Source organism: Pseudophryne corroboree, chromosome 10 (assembly GCF_028390025.1).
Source record: "Pseudophryne corroboree isolate aPseCor3 chromosome 10, aPseCor3.hap2, whole genome shotgun sequence".
Taxonomy (NCBI): Eukaryota; Metazoa; Chordata; class Amphibia; order Anura; family Myobatrachidae; genus Pseudophryne; species Pseudophryne corroboree.
In genome coordinates this window covers 204,266,296-204,288,888 of record NC_086453.1, presented here as the reverse complement: position 1 = coordinate 204,288,888, position 22,593 = coordinate 204,266,296, and the positions used below count along the sequence as shown (strand labels likewise).

At 48.0% G+C, this 22,593-nt stretch overlaps 1 protein-coding gene across 1 annotated transcript in view; it reads right to left on the bottom strand.

Moving 5' to 3' along the window:
• The window catches only part of C1QTNF12 (C1q and TNF related 12), a 198,462-nt gene extending 196,762 nt beyond the window's left edge, over positions 1-1,700 (bottom strand). Inside the window, exon 1 of the mRNA XM_063943040.1 lies at positions 621-1,700. Coding sequence (XP_063799110.1) covers positions 621-791 — 171 coding nt within the window. The 5' untranslated portion in view covers positions 792-1,700. The remainder of the gene's footprint in view (positions 1-620) is intronic.
• Positions 1,701-22,593: the final 20,893 nt, after the last annotated feature.

Below are 22,593 nucleotides of genomic sequence, written 5' to 3'. Positions count from 1 at the left end.
AAGTGTCAGTATGTAACATAGTAACATAGTATCTAAGGTTGAAAAAAGACAATTGTCCATCGAGTTCAACCTACAGTATTTGTGGTCTCCTATGCAGGATTATTTGGTATAAAATTTTGACTGATGCTGATGTCTGCCGTTACGTTTTATCCCTCTTTTTTATAATAACTATAGTGCGTATAGTGCGAGTATGTACATGCAAACATATCTCCTGAGATCCTAGTTCATGGCAGTATTACAATCATGTTATCCATATTCTACTTATCTCTAAGGTATTTTACCTCCTTTAAAGTTCTGTAAAAGCTGTTAATGATAATAAAGCTAGCTGGTTGAATAGGATAGTATTATGTGACACTCCCCCACAACCCATTGCTTCATTACTGTCCCACTGGTGTGGTCATCTCAGAATCTTCTAGTACCTTCTATCACATTTTAATTATTATTATTATTTTTATTATTCCTGAACCTCTACTATGCTAGAGGTCCCCTTAGTACCAAAGAAGCCTGTGGCAGGCAAGCAATTACATTAACCATTTGACACCTGCGGTGTGGAACACTGATGGGAGCAGGCTTGTGTGGAAGGTTAGAGGTGGTGAGGTGTCTTAGCGTGACTCACATACCTTGTCAAGTTCATGTCCCTCCTCACTGTTGGAGAGTGTAACATTAAAAGGATCAGTGGACTGGTGTGGGTCTTTTCCCTTTTTACGATCTTTTTTAGCTGCCAGGACCCGGAGAATAGCAAGTTGCTGGCACAGTACTGTGGCCACAAGGAGCCATATGCAACACCTCATTATGGCCTGAAGAATAGATCCTTCAAAGTTTACAAAGCTGAGCTGTAGAAAGCTCCAAGTACCTTGAGAAGACGCTGAGTGGGATATAGCAAGTGGAAAGCAGATCCTCCTATGTAGATAAGCACTTGCCAAGACAAAAAGGGTCAAGATAGAGCATAAATCTACTTAACTCCACCAGGTCTTTTTACACATAACAAGATCAAGGGGGATTTCTTCCAAAGTCCAAAGAGTGTAATTAAAGCTTACTCAACTATAAAGCCTGTAATGTCTAAAGGTTTAGGATGACATTTCAGCCCACATCTGGCAGCATAGAGACCCATCAGTGTAGATCCTCCTCCGTAATGATGAGTGATGTGAGGACCCATCAGGTGGACAATACGACACAGACACTGTGTTGATAAGTAGTCATCCTCATATGTGTCTACATTCACAACCTGTAGCTGAAATCTTCCTTTTAACGTAAAGCCACCTTTAGGGTAAAATACAGTATCTGATGATTTGCTCACAATCCACTCCTCATTGGCAGCTGCTCAACACTTCTGCTGAACATTAATTTGAAGAACAAACAAAATACATGTCCTTTCACAGATAAAACACTGTAATATATAGTATGTATTTCCCTTCTTGGCACTGGATCAGTAACTCTGCTTTCTTGGTTGTGCAGCTGACAGTACAGTATATAAAAGAGAGCTCTATGCAATGAAAAATAAAACCTTCAAGAAATACTTTGCACATAAAATAACAAGAAGTCCACAAGAAATAAGTTCCTTTCAGATTTCTTAGATAAATGTTGATTTTATAATGATTCTTCAGAGAGATTGAATATTTTTTTGTCTTTGTCCCAGTCTCCTCTGTCTGTGTCTCTCACTCTGTCTCTCCCAACTGCAAATTGGCAGTTGTTCTCCGGGGCTGCTCATTTCACCAAATATATCCTTCTTTCCTGTCGCTGCTACTTGAGGGAGAGGGAGGGGCCTCACCCTGCTCATCTGTCAATCCTAACTTTTTTAACAGCCCTATTAAAGTAGAGCTGATAAGCTGTTCAGCCCTTCTCCAGAGAGATGCTAATCACATTTTAATGACCCATAAAACCTTTTTTTTTTAACCTGAGGGGAGCAACTGTTTATGAAACTGACAAAAGGAAAACGAAATAAGGAAAGAAGAATGTTCATATTAACCCTAAAAATTATAATAATACAAAAGCACGCAATCCTACCTGTCTGCTCAGGGGTGTGCCTATAATGGGGTTTCTCAAGCAGCACATTTTGGGGGGCAGGAAAATTAAAAGAATTAATTCAACAAAAAAGTCCACCCCTTAGTGAAGTTTTTTTTTTTTTTTTTTGTTAGAAAGGAGTAACAGATAAATGGGATAATTTTAACAAATATAAGTTCTACCATATGAATGTAAGATACACTTTCAAACAAAGGGCTCAATCTAATTAGCTGCGATGCCGTTGTGGGTGCAAGTCATCGCAGCAGTGGCCGCAATTTATAGTGACCCGAACTCGCACAAAAGTGCTCTGAGCAATTTTGTACGAGTTCGGACAGAAACCAGTCCGCAAAGGGTGCAAACACAGGATATCTAAAGGTGGATTCCTGAATGCATGATTTAGGAATAAAGTACGTAAATACTGAAGTTGCTACCATAAACCTAAAACAGTTGTAGTAAAATTGTTTCACATACTGTACATATTGTTGAGTCCCAAAGTGTTGGTTGTTCAGTCTTATCTACAGTAGTGAAATTATTAGTATACTTAAAAGGGTAAACGTTTATTTCACACTTTAAAATAACATTTTACTTGCAGTAAAGTTAGCTGTCTCACTCTCCACCACACAGTGTACATTCAGCCCATACCGACTTACTCTCCCGGATTCTGCAGGAGACACCAGGTTTCTCGGGTAGTCCCCCGCAGCCCCGGAACAGTGGGCACTCCTCCCGCATTCTGCCCACTTCCAAGTGAAGTGGGCAGAATGGGGACATAAATATGGTGAAATTGTAGACCTGGTGGAGGGGGCGGAGCCTAATGCTGAGATTATATGCTAATTGCGTAATTTTAGCTCCGCCCCAACGTGTATATTGCCCAGTCGCGTACTTTTCCCTTTCGAGTGAATGTGGCCTAATGACGCAATTAGCTCAGCCCCTCCCCTATCGCCGCCCACCTGATTCCCCTCTCCGGGCATCTCCCGGAGAGGAGATTAGAAATGTAGGCAAGTATGATTCAGCCGCAAGATACATTTACCATAATGATAGTAGTTTTTGTTGCATTCTCCATGTTGTCAATGCTGCCGATTGGATTACTACTAAAATTCTATTGTTTTATGTGTTCATCCCATAGATCAAATACAGTAAATGAAATATAGAATCACAGATAATATTACACATAACCACACTTGATGGTGTAATGCCACCATGTATCATCCCTAGCTTGTGCAGGGAGGACTGTAGGCTGCAGCACCGACAACACACAGAATGGGGGTAGCGGGGTGCAGTTATAATTATAAACATACCTGTAATGTTGTATGTAATATATGTGCTGGCTGCCCAACCCCTGGGGATCAGCAGCGGCGCTGTGTATCACAGCTACCGCCGCTGCACTCAGCTTGTCCTTCCTGTATAAGCCCGCCCCCAGACTACTGTGAAACTAGGCAATAAGAGCCTGGGGGTGGGCTTATATAGGAAGGACAAACTGAGTTCTGCATCCAGGGTGCAGCGGCACTGATACACAGCATAATGGATGACTTCTGGGCTGCTCTCTCCAGGAGAGAGCAGCCAGGTTGGCTCAGCTGTGGGGTGGTGCAAGGGTGTGGAGCATCAAAGGTGGTTGGGTGGAGGTGGAACAATATAAAGTAGGCGGCACGGGGAGAGTGGTGACTGCGTCATTGTAGCCATGCCTACCGCTTTACAATCCCTAGTTTATACAGAATGGCTACGATGACATGATTCACACAGATTCACACAGAATCGTGTCATCGGCTTCTGGACCGCCCACTTTACTCCCTAAGTGGGTGTCTGGCTGGGGGGTTCCATGGAAGTTAGGAGACTTGCCCGTTCTTCCAGGGGGAGTGCCACGCGGTTTTTGGGAGCCTCCCGGCAATTCCAGGAGAGTAGGCAATTATGATACACATCGGTGCTGTTGATCCCCGGGGTCAGGCAGCCAGCTCACATATTACATACAACATTACAGGTATGTTTATATGTGCTAATCCACCCAACCCCCAATTTAATGTGTGATCGGCGCAACAGCCGCCACTGACAGTGCAAGTAGATAGTCTCACAGGTGAAAAAGAGAAATATATAGGACAGGCAGAGGCGCACACACACACACACACACACACACACACACACACACACACACACACACACACACTCGTAAACTATCACAATGACAGTTCTAGACATAATCACAGGGGTTATTACTAGTTCAACTTCCATATACAGTATGAACTCAGTCCTTTTGACGAAGGGGAATTAGACAGCTCAATGCAAGCAGTCTAGTTTCTCTTCAGCGTTACATATGCAAGGGACAAGTAGCTACTGTTCTGAGAGGCGTGAGTGGTATCAGTAGCTCTGTGACGAGCTATTATCTTGTCTGGTTTTCTGTTACCGAAAGGACCTTTTTGCCACCTAGTGGTCAGGTCCTGCACATGAAGGGGAAATAGCTGAAGAAAAAACGCTTACCCTCCCTCTGCTGTGCATGTGTTAACAGGCACACTTACCCCAGACCCCTCCATGTATATTCTTACTAGGCAATTACTCATTCCCTTACTGGGCATGGTTACCCTCTCTCCCACTGTTCATGTGCCTAGAGGGAACATTAAACCAACCTTCAATATGCCTATGTTTACTAGACACACTTACACCTACAGTATGTGTGTTTACTAAGCAGCTACAGACCTCCCAACATCCCAACTTTTGGGCATTGTCTCACCATCCCACCCAGGGGCCGCAGAGTCCTGCAGGAGAGGTAAAGTTGGGAGGTCCCTCTCGTATCTTCTGAAGAAGCAGCAAATAGATGCAGCGCACCACACGCATACACCCGGTATGATGAAAAAGGGAGCATGACATGCAGACACGTCCCCATGCTGTGCGGCTACATCCCCTTTTTGTGCAAGCACTGCATCCTTCACCCTGTATGTCTGTACCAGGCACACTTTATGCATATGCCTACTGGGCATACAACCCACCACCACTGTGCATATGCCTAAACAGCATTCAACCCTCCCTCTACTGGTCAAATTTGCACCCTACCACTCTTGTATGTGTCTACAATCCTTTCCCCTGCTGGTCATGTGCAGACAAAGACATTTGCCCCCCACTATGATGTTCCTATCCTCAACATACCTCTCTTACTGAAAAAGACACTAGTTAGATAGGATATGCTTGAGAGTGTATTAACAAAATATTAATGCACCTTGGGGGTAATTCTGAGTTGATCGCAGCAGCAAGTTTGTTAGCAATTGGGCAAAACCATGTGCACTGCAGGGGGGGGGGGGGGGGGCCTGATATAACATTTGCAGAGAGAGTTAGATTTGGGTGGGTTATTTTGTTTCTGTGCAGGGTAAATACTGGCTGCTTTATTCTTACACTGCAATCTAGATTCCATTTTGAACACACCCCACCCAAATCTAACTCTCCCTGCACATGTTATATCTGCCCCTCCTGCTGTGCACATGGTTTTGCCCAACTGCTAACAAAATTGCTGCTGCTGCGATCAACTCGGAATGACCACCCATATACACAAATTCGGGATTTCAGAATATTTTTGATATCATATTTTTGGATGTGGGAGACCCAACCTGTATATATATACAGAATAACGAATTCCAATAAAGTGCACTCACCAGGGACTTTTTCAAAAAGTAGTACTTTACTTCACCTCAGTAGAAAGGTCATGTCATCACAAAGTCATAGGCGTGCGCAGCACATTTTATTAGGGGGTGCACTGTTGGAGGGGCGTGTCTAGCACCATCTATTGACGGTCAACGCAATATAAAATATCCACCCTTGTACCAATCCTAATAAAGCATATACATTGTCAGATGTTGTGGTGTGCACCAAACAAACACCCCTGATGGCACTCGCTGCAATTACACTGCTCCTCCTCAGCCTTGTCTGGTCACCCCTCTCTTTCCCCTGCAAGCTGCAGCAGCTTGCTTACAAGTCAGTCACTCACTGACACTGACAGTCGCAGACTAGTATTGCCGCTGCTGGAAAAACGAGTGACATGTCAATGTTGCTGCCGACCGCCTGCCAGTATTGAATTTGTCTTCCTAAGAGGAACGCTGGCTGCATACTGATCCTCATCAGTGGCTGGCGTTGGCATAGCATAGAAGGAGAGAGGTGGGCGTGTGGCGGGTGTGACGGGTGGGCGTGCGAGCAGCATGACGTGATCATGTCACATCACGCTGTTTTTGTACATGGAGGTTGAGCCGGGAGTTTGAAAGACGGTGGCAGTGGCACCCTTGAATAACAGCCTGGTCAGTAATGCAATCCTGACAGGGTGCAGCGCAGAGGGGACAGTAATCAGCCTGCTCGGCGATCGCTGCATCAGGCATGTGAGATCGGGGTGCCAGACATTAGGGGGTGCCTGTGCGCACCAGGCACCCCCCCTGCGCACACCTATGCACAAAGTCATGTTGACGTTTCGACCACAGAACGTGTCCGTCATCAGGACATCACATCCAATTGGATGTGAAGTCTGAAGTGGATGTGAGGTCCGAATTGGATGTGCTGTCCTGATGACGGCCACGTTTTGTGGTAGAAATGTCGACATGACTTTGTGATGACATGACCTTCCTACTGCGGTGAAGTAAAGTATTGCTTTTTGAAAAAGTCCCTGGTGAGTGCACTTTATTGGAATTCATTATATGGATGCTTCCTCTATTGTTTTTTGTTTTTGTTTTTCCAATAGCCGTCGGCACTCTTTCAATGAAAACAAATAGCTCCTGGTGCATAAATCTTAATGACATGAATCCAATGAATAAAGGCACTCTGAAGACTTACATGCAGCAAATAATCTGTATTAGACAGGCTGTGTGTGTGTGTGGTAATTGGGGGTAACAGGCTGTGTGTATGTATGGTGATTTGAGACGCCAGGCTGTGTGTGTGTGTATGTTTTGAATGGGGGAATTAGGCTATGTGTGTGGTGACTGGAGGCACTGTCGGATCAGGGAGGGGGGGTTTTGGCACACAGGCACGTCTCCACCCCATGTAGTTTCTGGCACTTTTTTTTTTTTAAACAGGGATCTGCGGCAGTGTGGTGCAATGAAGGGGCATGCAGCAGCACTGTCAGCAGAGTACTAGCAGGAGGAGGCGGTCCAGACAATCCAGCCCCTCCTCTCACCTTTTCTTCCTCTCTCTACTGCTGTTGCCCAACATCATGATCCCAAGAAAACCAGAATTGGGGACTTGCTGCTGTCGGCGCTGAAAGGGGGACCACCTGCTACTGGCACTGATGAGAAGAGGGACCCGCCGCTGCCCGAGGTACACAGTGCTGCTTGTACTTAGGGTGGAGGGCACACAGTGACACTTGTATCAGGGGTAGGAGGACAGAGCGAGGTACACGGTTCCACATGTACCCCCCGTCTCACTCTACCTCACCTCTCTCTCTCACCCCTCTTTCTCTGACGTCCTAGTGGATGCTGGGAACTCCGTAAGGACCATGGGGAATAGACGGGCTCCGCAGGAGACTGGGCACTCTAAAGAAAAGATTAGGTACTATCTGGTGTGCACTGGCTCCTCCCTCTATGCCCCTCCTCCAGACCTCAGTTAGAATCTGTGCCTGGCCAGAGCTGGGTGCTCCTAGTGGGCTCTCCTGAGCTTACTAGTAAAGAAAGTATTTATTAGGTTTTTTATTTTCAGTGAACTTCTGCTGGCAACAGAATCACTGCTACGTGGGACTAAGGGGAGAGAAGCAAACCTACCTGCTTGCAGCTAGCTTGTGCTTCTTAGGCTACTGGACACCATTAGCTCCAGAGGGTTCGAACACAGGCACCTGTCCTCGATCGTCCGTTCCCGGAGCCGCGCCGCCGTCCCTCTCGCAGAGCCAGAAGAACAGAAGCTTGAAGACGACAAAATCGGCGGCAGAAGACTCCTGTCTTCATTTAAGGTAGCGCACAGCACCGCAGCTGTGCGCCATTGCTCCCAGCACACTTACACACTCCGGTCACTGTAGGGTGCAGGGCGCTGGGGGGGGGGGGGCGCCCTTGGCAGCAATTGAAGTACCTTTTGGCAATAAAAATACATATATACAGTCTGGCACTGTATATATGTAAAAACCCCCGCCATTTTTTTACACAGAAAGCGGGACAGAAGCCCGCCACTGAGGGGGCGGGGCCTTCTTCCTCAGCACACCAGAGCCATTTTCTCTTCACAGCTCCGCTGGAAGCAGCTCCCCAGGCTCTCCCCTGCAGTATCCAGGTACAAGAAGGGTAAAAAAGAGAGGGGGGCACATAAATTTAGGCGCAAATAAAACATATAAGGCAGCTATTGGGTAATCACTTATTATAAGTGAAAATCCCTGTGTTATATAGCGCTGTGGTGTGTGCTGGCATACTCTCTCTCTGTCTCCCCAAAGGACTTTGTGGGGTCCTGTCCTCAGTCTGAGCATTCCCTGTGTGTGTGCGGTGTGTCGGTACGGCTGTGTCGACATGTTTGATGAGGAGGGTTACGTGGAGGCGGAGCAAGGGCAGATAAGTGTGGTGTCGCCCCCGTCGGGGCCGACACCTGATTGGATGGATATGTGGAAGGTCTTAAACGACAATGTAAGCTCCTTACATAAAAGATTTGATGACGCTGCAGCCTTGGGACAGCCGGGGTCTCGGCCCGCGCCTGCCCAGGCGACTCAGAAACCGTCAGGGGCTCATAAACGCCCTCTATCTCAGATGGTTGACACAGATGTCGACACGGAGTCCGACTCAAGTGTCGACGATGATGAGGCACATTTACAGTCTAAAATGACCAAGGCCATCCGATACATGATTATTGCAATGAAAGATGTATTACACATTTCTGAGATTAACCCTGTTAATACCAAGAGGGTTTATATGTTTGGGGAGAAAAAGCAGCCAGTGACTTTTCCCCCATCTGATGAATGAAATGAATTATGTGAAGAAGCGTGGAGTTCCCCTGATAAGAAACTAGTGATTTCTAAGAGGTTACTGATGGCGTCCCCTTTCCCGCCAACGGACAGGTTACGTTGGGAAACATCCCCTAGGGTGGACAAGGCGCTGACACGCTTATCTAAAAAGGTGGCCCTGCCGTCTCAGAATACGGCCGCCCTAAAGGAGCCTGCGGATAGAAAGCAGGAAGCTATCCTGAAGTCAGTGTATACACACTCTGGTACTCTACTGAGACCTGCTATTGCTTCAGCCTGGATGTGTAGTGCTGTAGCAGCGTGGACAGATACTCTGTCAGACGACATAGATTCCCTCAACAGGGATACTGTTTTGCTAACCCTGGGCCATATAAAAGACGTCGTCTTATATATGCGGGATGCTCAGAGGGACATTTGCCTGCTGGGCTCTAGAATTAATGCTATGTCCATTTCTGCCAGGAGGGTCTTATGGACTCGGCAATGGACAGGAGATGCTGATTCTAAAAAACACATGGAGGTTTTGCCTTATAAGGGTGAGGAATTGTTTGGGAACGGTCTATCGGACCTCGTGTCCACAGCGAAGCTGGAAAGTCGACTTTCTTGCCTCAGGTTTCCTCACAGCCTAAGAAAGCACCGTATTATCAAACGCAGTCCTTTCGTTCTCAGAAAGGCAAGAGGGTCAGGGGCGCATCCTTTCTTGCCAGAGGCAGGGGTAGAGGTAAGAAGCTGCACCATGCAGCCAGTTCCCAGGAACAAAAGTCCTCCCCTGCTTCCACTAAGTCCACCGCATGACGTTGGGGCTCCACAGGCGGAGCCAGGTGCGGAGGGGGCGCGTCTCCGAAACTTCAGCAACCAGTGGGTTCGCTCACAGGTGGATCTCTGGGCTGTACAAATTGTATCTCAGGGATACAAGCTGGAATTCGAAGCGACTCCCCCCCGCCGTTACCTCAAATCAGCCTTGCCAGCTTCCCCCATGTGGAAAGGGAGGTAGTACTGGCGGCAAGTCACAAGCTGTACCTCCAGCAAGTGATTATCAGGGTCCCCCTCCTTCAACAGGGAAGGGGTTACTATTCCACAATGTTTGTGGTACCGAAACCGGACGGTTCGGTGAGACCCATTCTGAATTTAAAATCCTTGAACACTTATATAAAGAAATTCAAGTTCAAAATGGAATCGCTCAGAGCGGTTATTGCAAGCCTGGAAGAGGGGGATTTTATGGTGTCGCTGGACATCAAAGATGCTTACTTGCATGTCCCCATTTACCCACTTCACCCGGAGTACCTCAGGTTTGTGGTACAGGACTGTCATTACCAGTTCCAGACGTTGCCGTTTGGCCTGTCCACGGCACCGAGGATATTTACCAAGGTAATGGCCGAAATGATGATACTCCTTCGGAAGAAGGGAGTTATAGTTATCCCGTACTTGGACGATCTCCTCATAAAGGCGAGGTCCAGAGAGCAGTTGTTGATCAGCGTAGCACTCTCTCAGGAAGTGTTGAAACAGCACGGCTGGATTCTGAATGTTCCAAAGTCGCAGCTGATTCCTACGACGCGTCTGCTTTTCCTGGGCATGATTCTGGACACAGAACAGAAGAAGGTGTTTCTCCCGGTGGAGAAGGCCCAGGAATTAGCATCTCTGGTCAGGGACCTCCTGAAACCAAAACAGGTATCGGTGCATCACTGCACGCGAGTCCTGGAAAAGATGGTGGCTTCATACGAAGCCATTCCCTTCGGCACTTTCCATGCAAGGATCTTTCTGTAGGATCTGTTGGACAAGTGGTCCGGATCGCATCTTCAGATGCATCGGCTGATCACCCTGTCCCCAAGGGCCAGGGTGTCTCTTCTGTGGTGGCTGCAGAGTGCTCACCTTCTCGAGGGCCGCAGGTTCGGCATACAGGACTGGGTCCTGGTGACCACGGATGCAAGCCTCCGAGGATGGGGGGCAGTCACTCAGGGAAGAAACTTCCAAGGGCTGTGGTCAAGTCTGGAGACTTCTCTACACATAAATATACTGGAACTAAGGGCCATTTACAACGCCCTGAGTCAAGCAGAGCCCCTGCTTCGAAACCGGCCAGTGCTGATTCAGTCAGACAATATCACGGCGGTCGCCAATGTAAACCGCCAGGGCGGCACAAGAAGCAGGATGGCAATGGCGGAAGCCACAAAGATTCTTCGGTGGGCGGAGAATCACGTGCAAGCACTGTCAGCAGTGTTCATTCCGGGAGTGGACAACTGGGAAGCAGACTTCCTCAGCAGACACGACCTCCACCCGGGAGAGTGGGGACTTCATCAAGAAGTCTTCACACAGATTGCAAAGCGATGGGAACTGCCATAGGTGGACATGATGGCGTCCCGCCTCAACAAAAAGCTAAAAAGATATTGCACCAGGTCAAGGGACCCTCAGGCGATAGCTGTGGATGCACTAGTGACACCGTGGGTGTACCAGTCGGTATATGTGTTTCCTCCTCTTCCTCTCATATCCAAGGTACTGAGAATAGTAAGAAAGAGAGGAATAAGAACAATACTCATTGTTCCGGATTGGCCAAGAAGGACTTGGTACCCGGAACTGCAAGAAATGCGCACAGAGGACCCATGGCCTCTGCCTCTCAGACAGGACCTGCTGCAACAAGGGCCATGTCTGTTCCAAGACTTACCGCGGCTGCGTTTGACGGCATGGCGGTTGAACGCCGCATCCTAGCGGAAAAAGGCATTCCGGATGAAGTTATTCCTACGCTGATAAAGGCTAGGAAGGACGTGACAGCAAAGCATTATCACCGTATATGGCGAAAATATGTTGCTTGGTGTGAGGCCAGGACGGCCCCTACAGAGGAATTCCAGCTGGGTCGATTCCTGCACTTCCTACAGTCAGGGGTGACTATGGGCCTAAAATTGGGGTCCTTAAAGGTCCAGATTTCGGCCCTATCCATTTTCTTTCAAAAAGAACTGGCTTCACTGCCTGAGGTTCAGACGTATGTTAAGGGAGTGCTGCATATTCAGCCCCCTTTTGTGCCACCAGTGGCACCCTGGTATCTTAACGTTGTGTTGGATTTCCTGAAATCCCACTGGTTCGAGCCACTTAAGACTGTGGAACTAAAGTATCTCACGTGGAAAGTGGTCATGCTGTTGGCCTTAGCATCGGTCAGGCGTGTGTCGGAATTGGCGGCTTTGTCATGTAAAAGCCCATATCTGATCTTCCATATGGACAGGGCAGAATTGAGGACTCGTCTCCAATTTCTCCCAAAGTTGGTATCATCGTTTCATTTGAACCAACCTATTGTGGTGCCTGCGGCTACTCGGGACTTGGAGGACTCCAAGTTGCTGGACGTAGTCAGGGCTTTGAAAATATATGTTTCCAAAACGGCTGGAGTCAGGAAGACTGACTCGCTGTTTATCCTGCATGCAGCCAACAAGCTGGGTGCTCCTGCTTCAAAGCAAACTACTGCTCGCTGGATCTGTAGCACGATTCAGCTGGCTCATTCTGCGGCTGGATTGCCGCATCCAAAATCAGTAAAAGCCCATTCCACAAGGAAGGTGGGCTCTTCTTGGGCGGCTGCCCGAGGGGTCTCGGCTTTACAGCTTTGCCGAGCGGCTACTTGGTCGGGTTCAAACACCTTTGCAAAGTTCTACAAGTTTGATACCCTGGCTGAGAAGGACCTTGTGTTTGCTCATTCGGTGCTGCAGAGTCATCCGCACTCTCCCGCCCGTTTGGGAGCTTTGGTATAATCCCCATGGTCCTTATGGAGTACCCAGCATCCACTAGGACGTCAGAGAAAATAAGAATTTACTCACCGGTAATTCTATTTCTCGTAGTCCGTAGTGGATGCTGGGCGCCCGTCCCAAGTGCGGACTTTCTGCAATACGTGTATATAGTTATTGCTTAAATAAGGGTTTTTGTTATGAGCCATCCGTTGAGTGAGGCTCAGTTGTTGTTCTGTTAACTGGGTAAGGTTATCTCAAGTTGTACGGTGTGATTGGTGTGGCTGGTATGAGTCTTACCCTGGATTCCAAAAATCCTTTCCTTGTAATGTCAGCTCTTCCGGGCTCAGTTTCCCTAACTGAGGTCTGGAGGAGGGGCATAAAGGGAGGAGCCAGTGCACACCAGATAGTACCTAATCTTTTCTTTAGAGTGCCCAGTCTCCTGCGGAGCCCGTAAATTCCCCATGGTCCTTACGGAGTTCCCAGCATCCACTACGGACTACGAGAAATAGAATTACCGGTGAGTAAATTCTTATTTTTTCACCTCTTTCTCCCTTTTTCTCTCCTGGTTTCTCTCTCCGCCCAGCCCCCCTTTTCTCTCTCACCCCCACTCTGTCTCCCCTTTCTCTTTCTTTTTCTATCTCTTCCCCCCTTGCCCTCCTCTCCCTCTTTCAACCCTCTCTCTCATCCTCCGTCTCACTTAACCTTATCTCTCATCCTCCCTCTCAGTCTCACCTCTGTCTTTCTCTCTCTCCCCACATCTTTCTCTCAACTCTCTCACCCTCACTCTCTGACTCACCTCTTTCTCTCTCTCGAACCCTCTTTCTCCCCCGTCTCTCTCCCTCTTTATTTTGCACTCTCTTTTTCATTCTCTCTTTCCCTCTCTCTCATCTCCCTCCCCGCCCCCTCTCTGTCAACCCTCTCACCCCGTTCTCTCTTTCTTTTTTTTCTTTCCTGTTTTCTCTCTTCCTCCTGATCCCTCTCTTTCACACCCCGGCCTTTGTCTCACCTCTTTCCATCTCTTTTCTTTCTCTATCTCCCCTGCCCGCTCTCTCACCCCCTCTTTTACCTCTTTCTTTTTCCCTTTCTTTCTCTCTCTTTCTTGCTTACTCTTTCTCTCTCTCACGCTTTATATCTCTCTCTTCCCCGCCCCTCTCCCTCTTTCAACTTTCTCTCCCCCCTGTCTCACCCCTCTCTTTCTTTCTCTCTCTCCATCCTTCCACTCTGTCTCACCTCTCTCTTTCATTCTCTCTCTTTCCTCTCTCCCTCTCCTCTCTCTTTCACCCTGCTTCTTCTCTCTCACTCCCCCTTTTTCTTCCTCCTCCTTTCTCTCTCTCTCTCTCTCTCTCTTTCTCTCCCTCTAATCTCTCTCACCTTGCTTTCTCTACTCTGCTGTCTGTCTCTCTCTTTCTACCCCCTCTCTCTTTCCCACCCTGCTCTCTTTCTATCCCTCTCTCCCCCTTTCAGAGAGTTAATGGGTGTTGCTGGCTGCTGCTTTGATCTGTACTGCTTGGTGAAGGGCGCTGGGTCAGATGCGGAACTAGCGTCAATGCTGAGGGGCACCAGCCAAAATCTTGCCTAGGGCATCAAACTGCTTAGGGCCGGCTCTGCTTGGGGGAAGCAACCGACCAAGGGCGTGCAGGCACCGCAGAAGACAACCTCCACCGGCTTCAAGACCCGTCAGTACCTGTGGAAGAACCCCTACAGTGAGGACTCGACCTGAAGAACCCCTTACAGAGGACCCCTGTAGATAGGGTGACAGGAGCACTCCAGTGGGAGTCAGAAACGGAGGAGTCGAGGCAGCTGCCAGACAGGATCGGCATGGACCCTCGGCACGGCAGGAGCAGCACAGTGCAGTATTTTACATCCTGGGCCTGCTCAGGAGTTCAGAGGTGGCAAAAGAGCCGCAACGCAGAGTGGTACGAAACATAGTTTTTTTGTTTGTTTTCTGATTCCCTTCCGCTGCATACGCTGCACTGTAAGGCTAAACCAACTCTGGGGGGTTTTGGGGAGGGGAGCGCCAATGCTGTTTCTTGCACACAGCGCTGAAATGTCTAGTTACGGCACTGGGTGCCGGTCTATTGGTCTTTATAAAAGGCTAATGCTGCTCCTCACCTCTATAGTGGGAATCCAAGTGTCATGCACTAGATGGCACCCAACGGAGCAATTCAAGTTTTGCTTCATTCAGGCACACTCAGCAGCTGGCACTGACATAACTGTTCTGATGTTTCATAATTTTGATGGGCGGTAACAAGTGTGTGTATATATATACATATATATATATATATATATATATATAAGAAAAAGAAAAAAATCATATAGAAAAAGAGAGAAAGGAAAGGAAAGTAGCAGAAAAAAAGAGGGATAGGGACACTCGTGATGGTAAATAGGGAGGGAGGCTGAGGATGTCCTATCAAGAAAAGAGATAGTAATTGATACATCAGCATAAGTTCGGAGAGCATAAGAATTTTTCCTCCTGAGAATATCGGAATGCAAGGGTGAAGATTATCATAACATAGAGTCTTCCAGTAGCTTCCTATGGAGGAACCATTCAGTATGTTCAAATAATCTAAATATCTGAGTTTGTGTGGCCTGATCCTGTGAATCAATGTAGAGGCCCCATTTTTTATAAAAAGATTTGACACCAGTCTCTATATTAACCTGGGCCAATTTCCTGTCATAATATAATATCTGTAAAAGTTTACCCTGAACTTCCACTAAAGTGGGGGATGACGGTGAGAGCCAGTGGGACAAAATAACTTTTTTGGAGACCGTTACCAGAATAGTGAGAAACGGTAGAATCCGTAGTTTCCCAGGACCTAATTTTCATTCTGAAAAATTTGCACATAGACAGGATAAGGGTGTCGCTGTCACTCGTATATGTAGTAGCTGATTAATATAAGCCATTATTTTATGCCAGAATCGCCGGATCAGACCACACTCCCAAAACATATGATAAAAGGAAGTTATAAGGATATGACATTTGGGGCATCCCCAGATTCCATGGGGTTAAACCTAGCATGTTGTATCGGGGAGATAGAGGCTCTCTGCAAAGTACAGAGGTGGACCTCCTGTCAGTAGGGTGAAGCCAGAACTTTTAGTGTAGAGACATAGTGATCACTAAGTTGATGATGACTGGTTAGGCTAGGCATGTCTTTACGCCATTGAGCAAGCAGTCTATCCCATCTGTAGTCTGTCACAATAGATGTCAGAGTGGTGTAAATCTGTCTAATGCGTGTTGGGCCAGTTCTATGAATATTAAGTGAAATTAGTAATGGGTTAGAAGAAGGGGAAGTGTCTTGTGACGTAGTGTGCAGGCGAGTGGCGAGTGACTGAGTCCAGATAATGTCGGGTCTGTAAATACATGAAAAAATTAGAATTTGGCAGGTCAAATTTCTCTTGAAGAAATGAGAATGGAAACATGGAGCCGCCTGGGTCAAACACCTTGGAGGAGTTAGATAGCCCCTTCTCTTTCCAGAGCCGGTAATTGGAGTTAATGAGAGATGGGGGAAAGGCGGGGTTACCCCATAGTGGAGTGCACATGGATTCCTCGGGATTACATTTAAATTTCCTATGTAGGGAGCGCCAGTTATAATAAATATCACGAAAAAGGGGATTGTGGAGTATATGGGCCGGAATCAAGGAGGGTTTAGATAGTAATAGTGCTCCCGGAGAATATGGTGCAAATAGAGCCTCATCCAGAGTTGAATCTGCGAAGAGTTCCCTGTCATACAGCCAGTCAGCAGCACATCGAAATAAAGAAGCCATTGAGTACGATGCGTAATCAGGGACACCAAATCCACCCGCTGATTTAGGAGCCATCAGTTTGTCTAAAGTTATAAATGCTTTTTTCCCTTTCCATAAAAATGTAGACATAATCTTCCGTAAGTACTGAATGTCACGGTTAATAAGGCGGACCGGAAGCATCTGCATTAGATAAAATAATTTGGGGAAGACTATGCTTTGTAGTACCGCTATTCTCTCCAAGAGAGATAGGGGTAGCAACTTCCAATTGTCCAGTAAAAAGGTTACTCGTGCCAGGATGGGTGTGTAGTTTTCCTCATATAGCCTGGAAAGGTTTGCAGGGATCTGAATCCCTAAGTAAGTGATTTTTGTATGGGCAATTATAAAGGAGAGAAATGGGAGGATTCTAGAAGTGGTATGAGAAGAGGGGCCTAAGTTCCGACTTGGCTACATTAATCCTATATCCTGCTCTATCGCCAAAGGCCTGGATTAGTCCAAGGATCTCCGCAATGGAGGTCGATGGGTCTGAAACAAATAAGAGCATATTATCGGCAAAGAGAGCAAGACAGAGGTCAATATCACCAATTTTAATTCCCTTAAGCACTACCGATTGACGTAAGGCTATCTCCAGGGGCTCTAATGCTATGGCAAAGAGTAGGGGCGATAAAGGGCAGCCCTGTCTAGTGCCACGTTGAATCGCGAAGGATGATGGGAGAACCCCATTACAAGATACCTGAGTTTGTAGAGTAGTGTAGAGGAGCTTTAGAAGATTCACAAAGTTAGCAGGGAAACCAAAGTGTAGGAGAGTAGAAAAGAGATGATCCCGTTCTACCATATCGAACACTTTTTCAGCGTCAAGGGATAGAATAACGGGGAGAGAGGGAAGGGAGGATGAAGAAGAAGAATCATATATGGCTGTCAACACCCGCCGCACGTTAATCTCTGAGTGTCTTCCCCAGATGAATCCAGTTTGATCCCTATGTATGATATGGGGGAGTAATGATTTAATACGTTCCACCAAGATTTTAGTAAGCAACTTATAATCAAGATTTAACAGTGAAATTGGACGATACGATCCCGATTGGGAGAGGTCCTACCAGGTTTGGGAAGGACTTTGAGAATGGCAGTGTTAAAGTGTCTGGGGAGAGTGTCAGAGGTCAAAATCGCATTCAGGACACGTACCAGAGTGTCTCCCAATCGTGGTAGGAGTAATTTATAAAAATCGGCACTAAAGCCATTGGGCCAAGTGCCTAATCCCTGCCAAATTGACCTATGACACTGCGGACTTCCTCCAACGAGATAGGGTCGAGCAATGATTGGACCATGGAGGAATGAAGTTGAGGAACAGGAAGATTGTCCCAGAATTCATTGGGCCATGGTGAAGAGGTGGGGGCTGTGGAAGATGAGGGGCGTGAGGTCGAGGAATATAAAGTTTGGTAAAAGGATCTCATTACATCAGAAATCTCTAGATTACTAGTAGTTAACGTGCCGGAGGAGGTACGCAATGGATGAGTGACCATGGGAGGACATGAACCGTTGAGCAGAGTTGTTACAATTTCCCAGTTCTATTACCAAATTTATAATATCTATAATTCACTGAAAAAGAGAATCTATTGCCCATGGAAGACATGAACTCATCAAAGTGTGTTTTGGCATCAATGTATATGGGCCCTCATTCCGAGTTGTTCGCTCGGTATTTTTCATCGCATCGCAGTGAAAATCCGCTTAGTACGCATGCGCAATGTTCGCACTGCGACTGCGCCAAGTAACTTTACTATGAAGAAAGTATTTTTACTCACGGCTTTTTCTTCGCTCCGGCGATCGTAATGTGATTGACAGGAAATGGGTGTTACTGGGCGGAAACACGGCGTTTTATGGGCGTGTGGCTGAAAACGCTACCGTTTCCGGAAAAAACGCAGGAGTGGCTGGAGAAACGGTGGGAGTGCCTGGGCGAACGCTGGGTGTGTTTGTGACGTCAACCAGGAACGACAAGCACTGAACTGATCGCACAGGCAGAGTAAGTCTGGAGCTACTCTGAAACTGCTAAGTAGTTAGTAATCGCAATATTGCGAATACATCGGTCGCAATTTTAAGAAGCTAAGATTCACTCCCAGTAGGCGGCGGCTTAGCGTGTGTAACTCTGCTAAATTCGCCTTGCGACCGATCAACTCGGAATGAGGGCCATAAGACGGTTATATGGAGTGGGAAGAGATTTGTATTGCTGATAGGCTGTCGACAGGGGACTCTGAAACTCCAAATACTGAGAGGCATATTTTTTATTGGTGGCTAAAACATAGGATATAATATCGCCCCGAAGGACTGATTTCGCGGTCATCAAGAACAATATAGGATCTTCATTCAGATGGGATGCATTATTAATTTTGAAAGATTCCCAAGAAGACTCCCGTCTTTGTTGGGATTTCAAGGAGTTCGCAAGATATGAGGGGAATCGCCAGAGTTTAGGAGAGGAGGTGGTGTCTGGAAAGTGAAGGGTCGCTGTAACTAGGGCATGATCCGATAGGGATATCGCCTCAATTTGGGAGTCCGATACATGTGGTAACAGGCCCGGGAATGAGATAGTAAGATATAATCTATCCTGGACAGTGTATGATGGGCCGCCGAGAGGCATGTGAATTATTTCCCTGTGGGATGTAAGGCTCTCCAAATATCCACTACCTGCAGTCTTTCTGCCAGGAGAGGAACCCCGAATTTAGGTAATGAAAGAGGTTTTGCTGGCAAATGAGATCTATCTAAATAGGAGGATGAGATAAGGTTTAAATCACCACAGAGGACCAAGGGGTGCAGCAGGGTCCGTGAGGAAAGGGGTCAGCTTAGCAAGTAAGGACTGAAAGAAAATCTTAGAGTAGACATTAGGAGCATAAGCATTACACATTGAATAAATTCTGCCACTGATTTTAGCAGACACTATCACATAGCAACCATTAGGGTCGATTACAGTGGATAGAATTTCCGTAGGAATATGACGTTTGATCAATATGACAACACCTCTGGCCTTAGAATTATAGGAACTAAAACCCAATACCTGCCAGTTTAGAGTATTCAATTTTGCCGTCTCCTCTGGAGTCAGGTGTGTTTCCTGCAGGAACGCCAGGTCTACACGTTGTTTACTGAGGCAGAGGAGTATTTTCTGTCTCTATGCTGGGGAATTAAAAACCCCAACATTCCAGTATCCCACGGTCAAATCAGGCATATTTCTCTTAAGTCCTAGAGGATGCTGGGGTCCATATTAGTACCATGGGGTATAGACGGGTCCACCAGGAGCCATTGGCACTTTAAGAGTTTAATAGTGTGGGCTGGCTCCCTCCCTCTATGCCCCTCCTACCAGACTCAGTTTAGAGAATGTGCCCGGAGGAGCCGGTCACAGCTAGGGGAGCTCTACAGAGTTCTCTTGGTAAAGAGTATTTTTCTTCCTTTTCAGGTTTTTTTATTTCACAGGGAGGCTGTTGGCGACAGCCTCCCTGCAGTGTGGGACTCGGGGGGCAGCAGTGTCCAACCCGCGAGGTCTTGAGCCACTGCTCCCGCCGACTGGACGCTGGCTCCAGAGGGGTCTGATCGCTCCCCGCCGCAGGGGTACGCTCATCCCGGCAGCCAGCCGCCACCCCCTCAGGAGCTGAAGAGTGGCGAGTGAGTCACTGTACCCCCTTGCAAGCAGGAGGACAGTGTGAAGAGGGCGGCTACAGGGTCAGGAGCGTGGTCTTACCCGCGCTCCTGGAAGGCTCAGCAGTACCTTGGTGCGGCGCTAGGAGGGAATGCCCTGGGCCAGCTCCGGACCCTACACTGGTTGTTTCAGGCATGTCGGGGTCTGCGGATCCAGGTCAGCACAATCCTCCAGGCCAGTATAATACTCATATGAGCGGGAAGACAGCGCCATTGAAGGGGGCAGAGCTTCTCCTCAGAGCGGACCCAGCAGCGTTCAGCGCCATTTTTCCTGCCTGCTGTCATGGTTCACTGGATCCAGGTCCCTCCAGAGCTTTCTCTAGCAGTCTGTACGGTACCAGCGGGCTGTAGAAGGGAGGGGAGGCTGCTTAAAGGCTGTGTCACCTATTAAGGGACACAGTCAGCGCTGGGAAGGGACTCCCTTTACCTGAAAAGCGCTGTGTGTGTGTTGGCTCCAATCTCTGTCTCTCTGCCATTCTTGGGGGGAAACTCTGTCTACATAATACCCTGTGTGTTTGTGGGGTGTTTGAGTGTATGGGACAACATGTCTAAGGACACTTTTTCATATGCTGCAGAGGATTTGTCTTCCCAGGAAAACTCCATTCCATGTAATCAGGATTGCACTGTTTTAGCGCAGATCCCTGCTAGAGAGCCAGAATGGTTAGTCTCTCTGAGGGGGACTGTTTCTCAGATATCTGATAGAGTTGCTAGGACTGAGCGTGCCACTCAGGTCTTCCAGTCCTCTATGGTGGTATGGTCTGATTCTGCCTCCTCGGGGTCCCCTGCGGTACATTCTCATAAACGTGCGCTTGCAATTTTGCAGGATGACACGGACACCGACTCTGATGCTGCAGACGGTGATGGGGATGTGTTGAGGGGGACGGCATCACTTGCCAAGGGGGTGCAGTTGATGATTGAGGCTGTTAGGGATGTTTTAAACAGTTCGGACACAGCTCCGGGACAGGCGGAGGAGGCCTTCTTTACGGATAATAAGAAGCCCCCCTCACCCTTCCGGCATCCAAAGAATTGAATGCTATCTTTGAAAAGGCATGGGAAACTCCAAAAAAGAAATTCAAGATTCCCAAGAAGGTCTTGGTGGCTTTTCCCTTCCCAGAGGAAGATAGGAAGAGATGGGAGTCACCGCCGATAGTCGACGCCTCTGTATCCAGGCTGTCCAAGCAGGTGGTATTACCGGTCCCGGGATGTACCGCGTTAAAGGACCCGGCAGATTGCAATGTGGATGCTACGCTAAAATCCATTTACACGGCTTCAGGGGCAATATTGCGGCCTACTATAGCCTGTGCTTGGATTGCTAAAGCTATTGCCAGGTGGTCAATCACTCTGCAGGAGTAATCGACTACGCTGGACAAAGGTGACGTTGATTTAGATTTACGTAATATTCAGGATTCTGCAGGGTTCCTGGTGGATTCCATGAAGGACCTGGGTTCCATGGCTGCGGGAATCTCCCCCATGTCCGTCTCGGCTCACAGAGGTCTCTGGCTGCGCAACTGGTCTGCGGATGCGGAATCCAGGAAATGTGTGGAGGGCCTACCATACAAGGGTCAGGCTCTCTTTGGGGAGGCACTGGATCCGTGGATTGCAACGGCTACCGCGGTTAAGTCTCCTTTCTCTAACGTCCTAGTGGATGCTGGGGACTCCGTAAGGACCATGGGGAATAGACGGGCTCCGCAGGAGACAGGGCACTTAAAGAAAGAATTTGGATTCTGGTGTGTTCTGGCTCCTCCCTCTATGTCCCTCCTCCAGACCTCAGTTTGAATCTGTGCCCGGACGAGCTGGGTGCTACTTAGTGAGCTCTCCTGAGCTTGCTAAAAAGAAAGTATTTTGTTAAGTTTTTTATTTTCAGAGAGATCTGCTGGCAACAGGCTCTCTGCTACGTGGGACTGAGGGGAGAGAAGCTGCCCTACTCACTGAAGATAGGTCCTGCTTCTTAGGCTACTGGACACCATTAGCTCCAGAGGGATCGTACACAGGATCTCACCCTTGGCCATCCGATCCCGGAGCCGCGCCGCCGTCCCCCTCGCAGAGCCAGAAGACAGAAGCCGGTGTCAGAAGCAAGAAGACGTCAAAATCGGCGGCAGAAGACTCCAGTCTTCATATGAGGTAGCGCACAGCACTGCAGCTGTGCGCCATTGCTCCAACACTAAACCCACATACTCCGGTCACTGTAGGGTGCAGGGCGCAGGGGGGGGGGGGCGCCCTGGGCAGCAATTAGGAACCTCTTGGCAAAAAGTAGCATATATACAGTTGGGCACTGTATATATGCATGAGCCCCCGCCATTATTTTACACACAAACGCGGGACAGAAGCCCGCCGCTGAGGGGGCGGGGCTTCTTCCTCAGCACTCACCAGCGCCATTTTCTCTCCACAGCTCCGCTGAGAGGAAGCTCCCCAGGCTCTCCCCTGCAGAATCACGGTAGAAGAGGGTAAAAAGAGAGGGGGGGCACATAAATTTGGCGCAAAAACAATATATACAGCAGCTACTGGGTTAACACTAAGTTACTGTGTGACTCCTGGGACATATAGCGCTGGGGTATGTGCTGGCATACTCTCTCTCTGTCTCTCCAAAAGGCC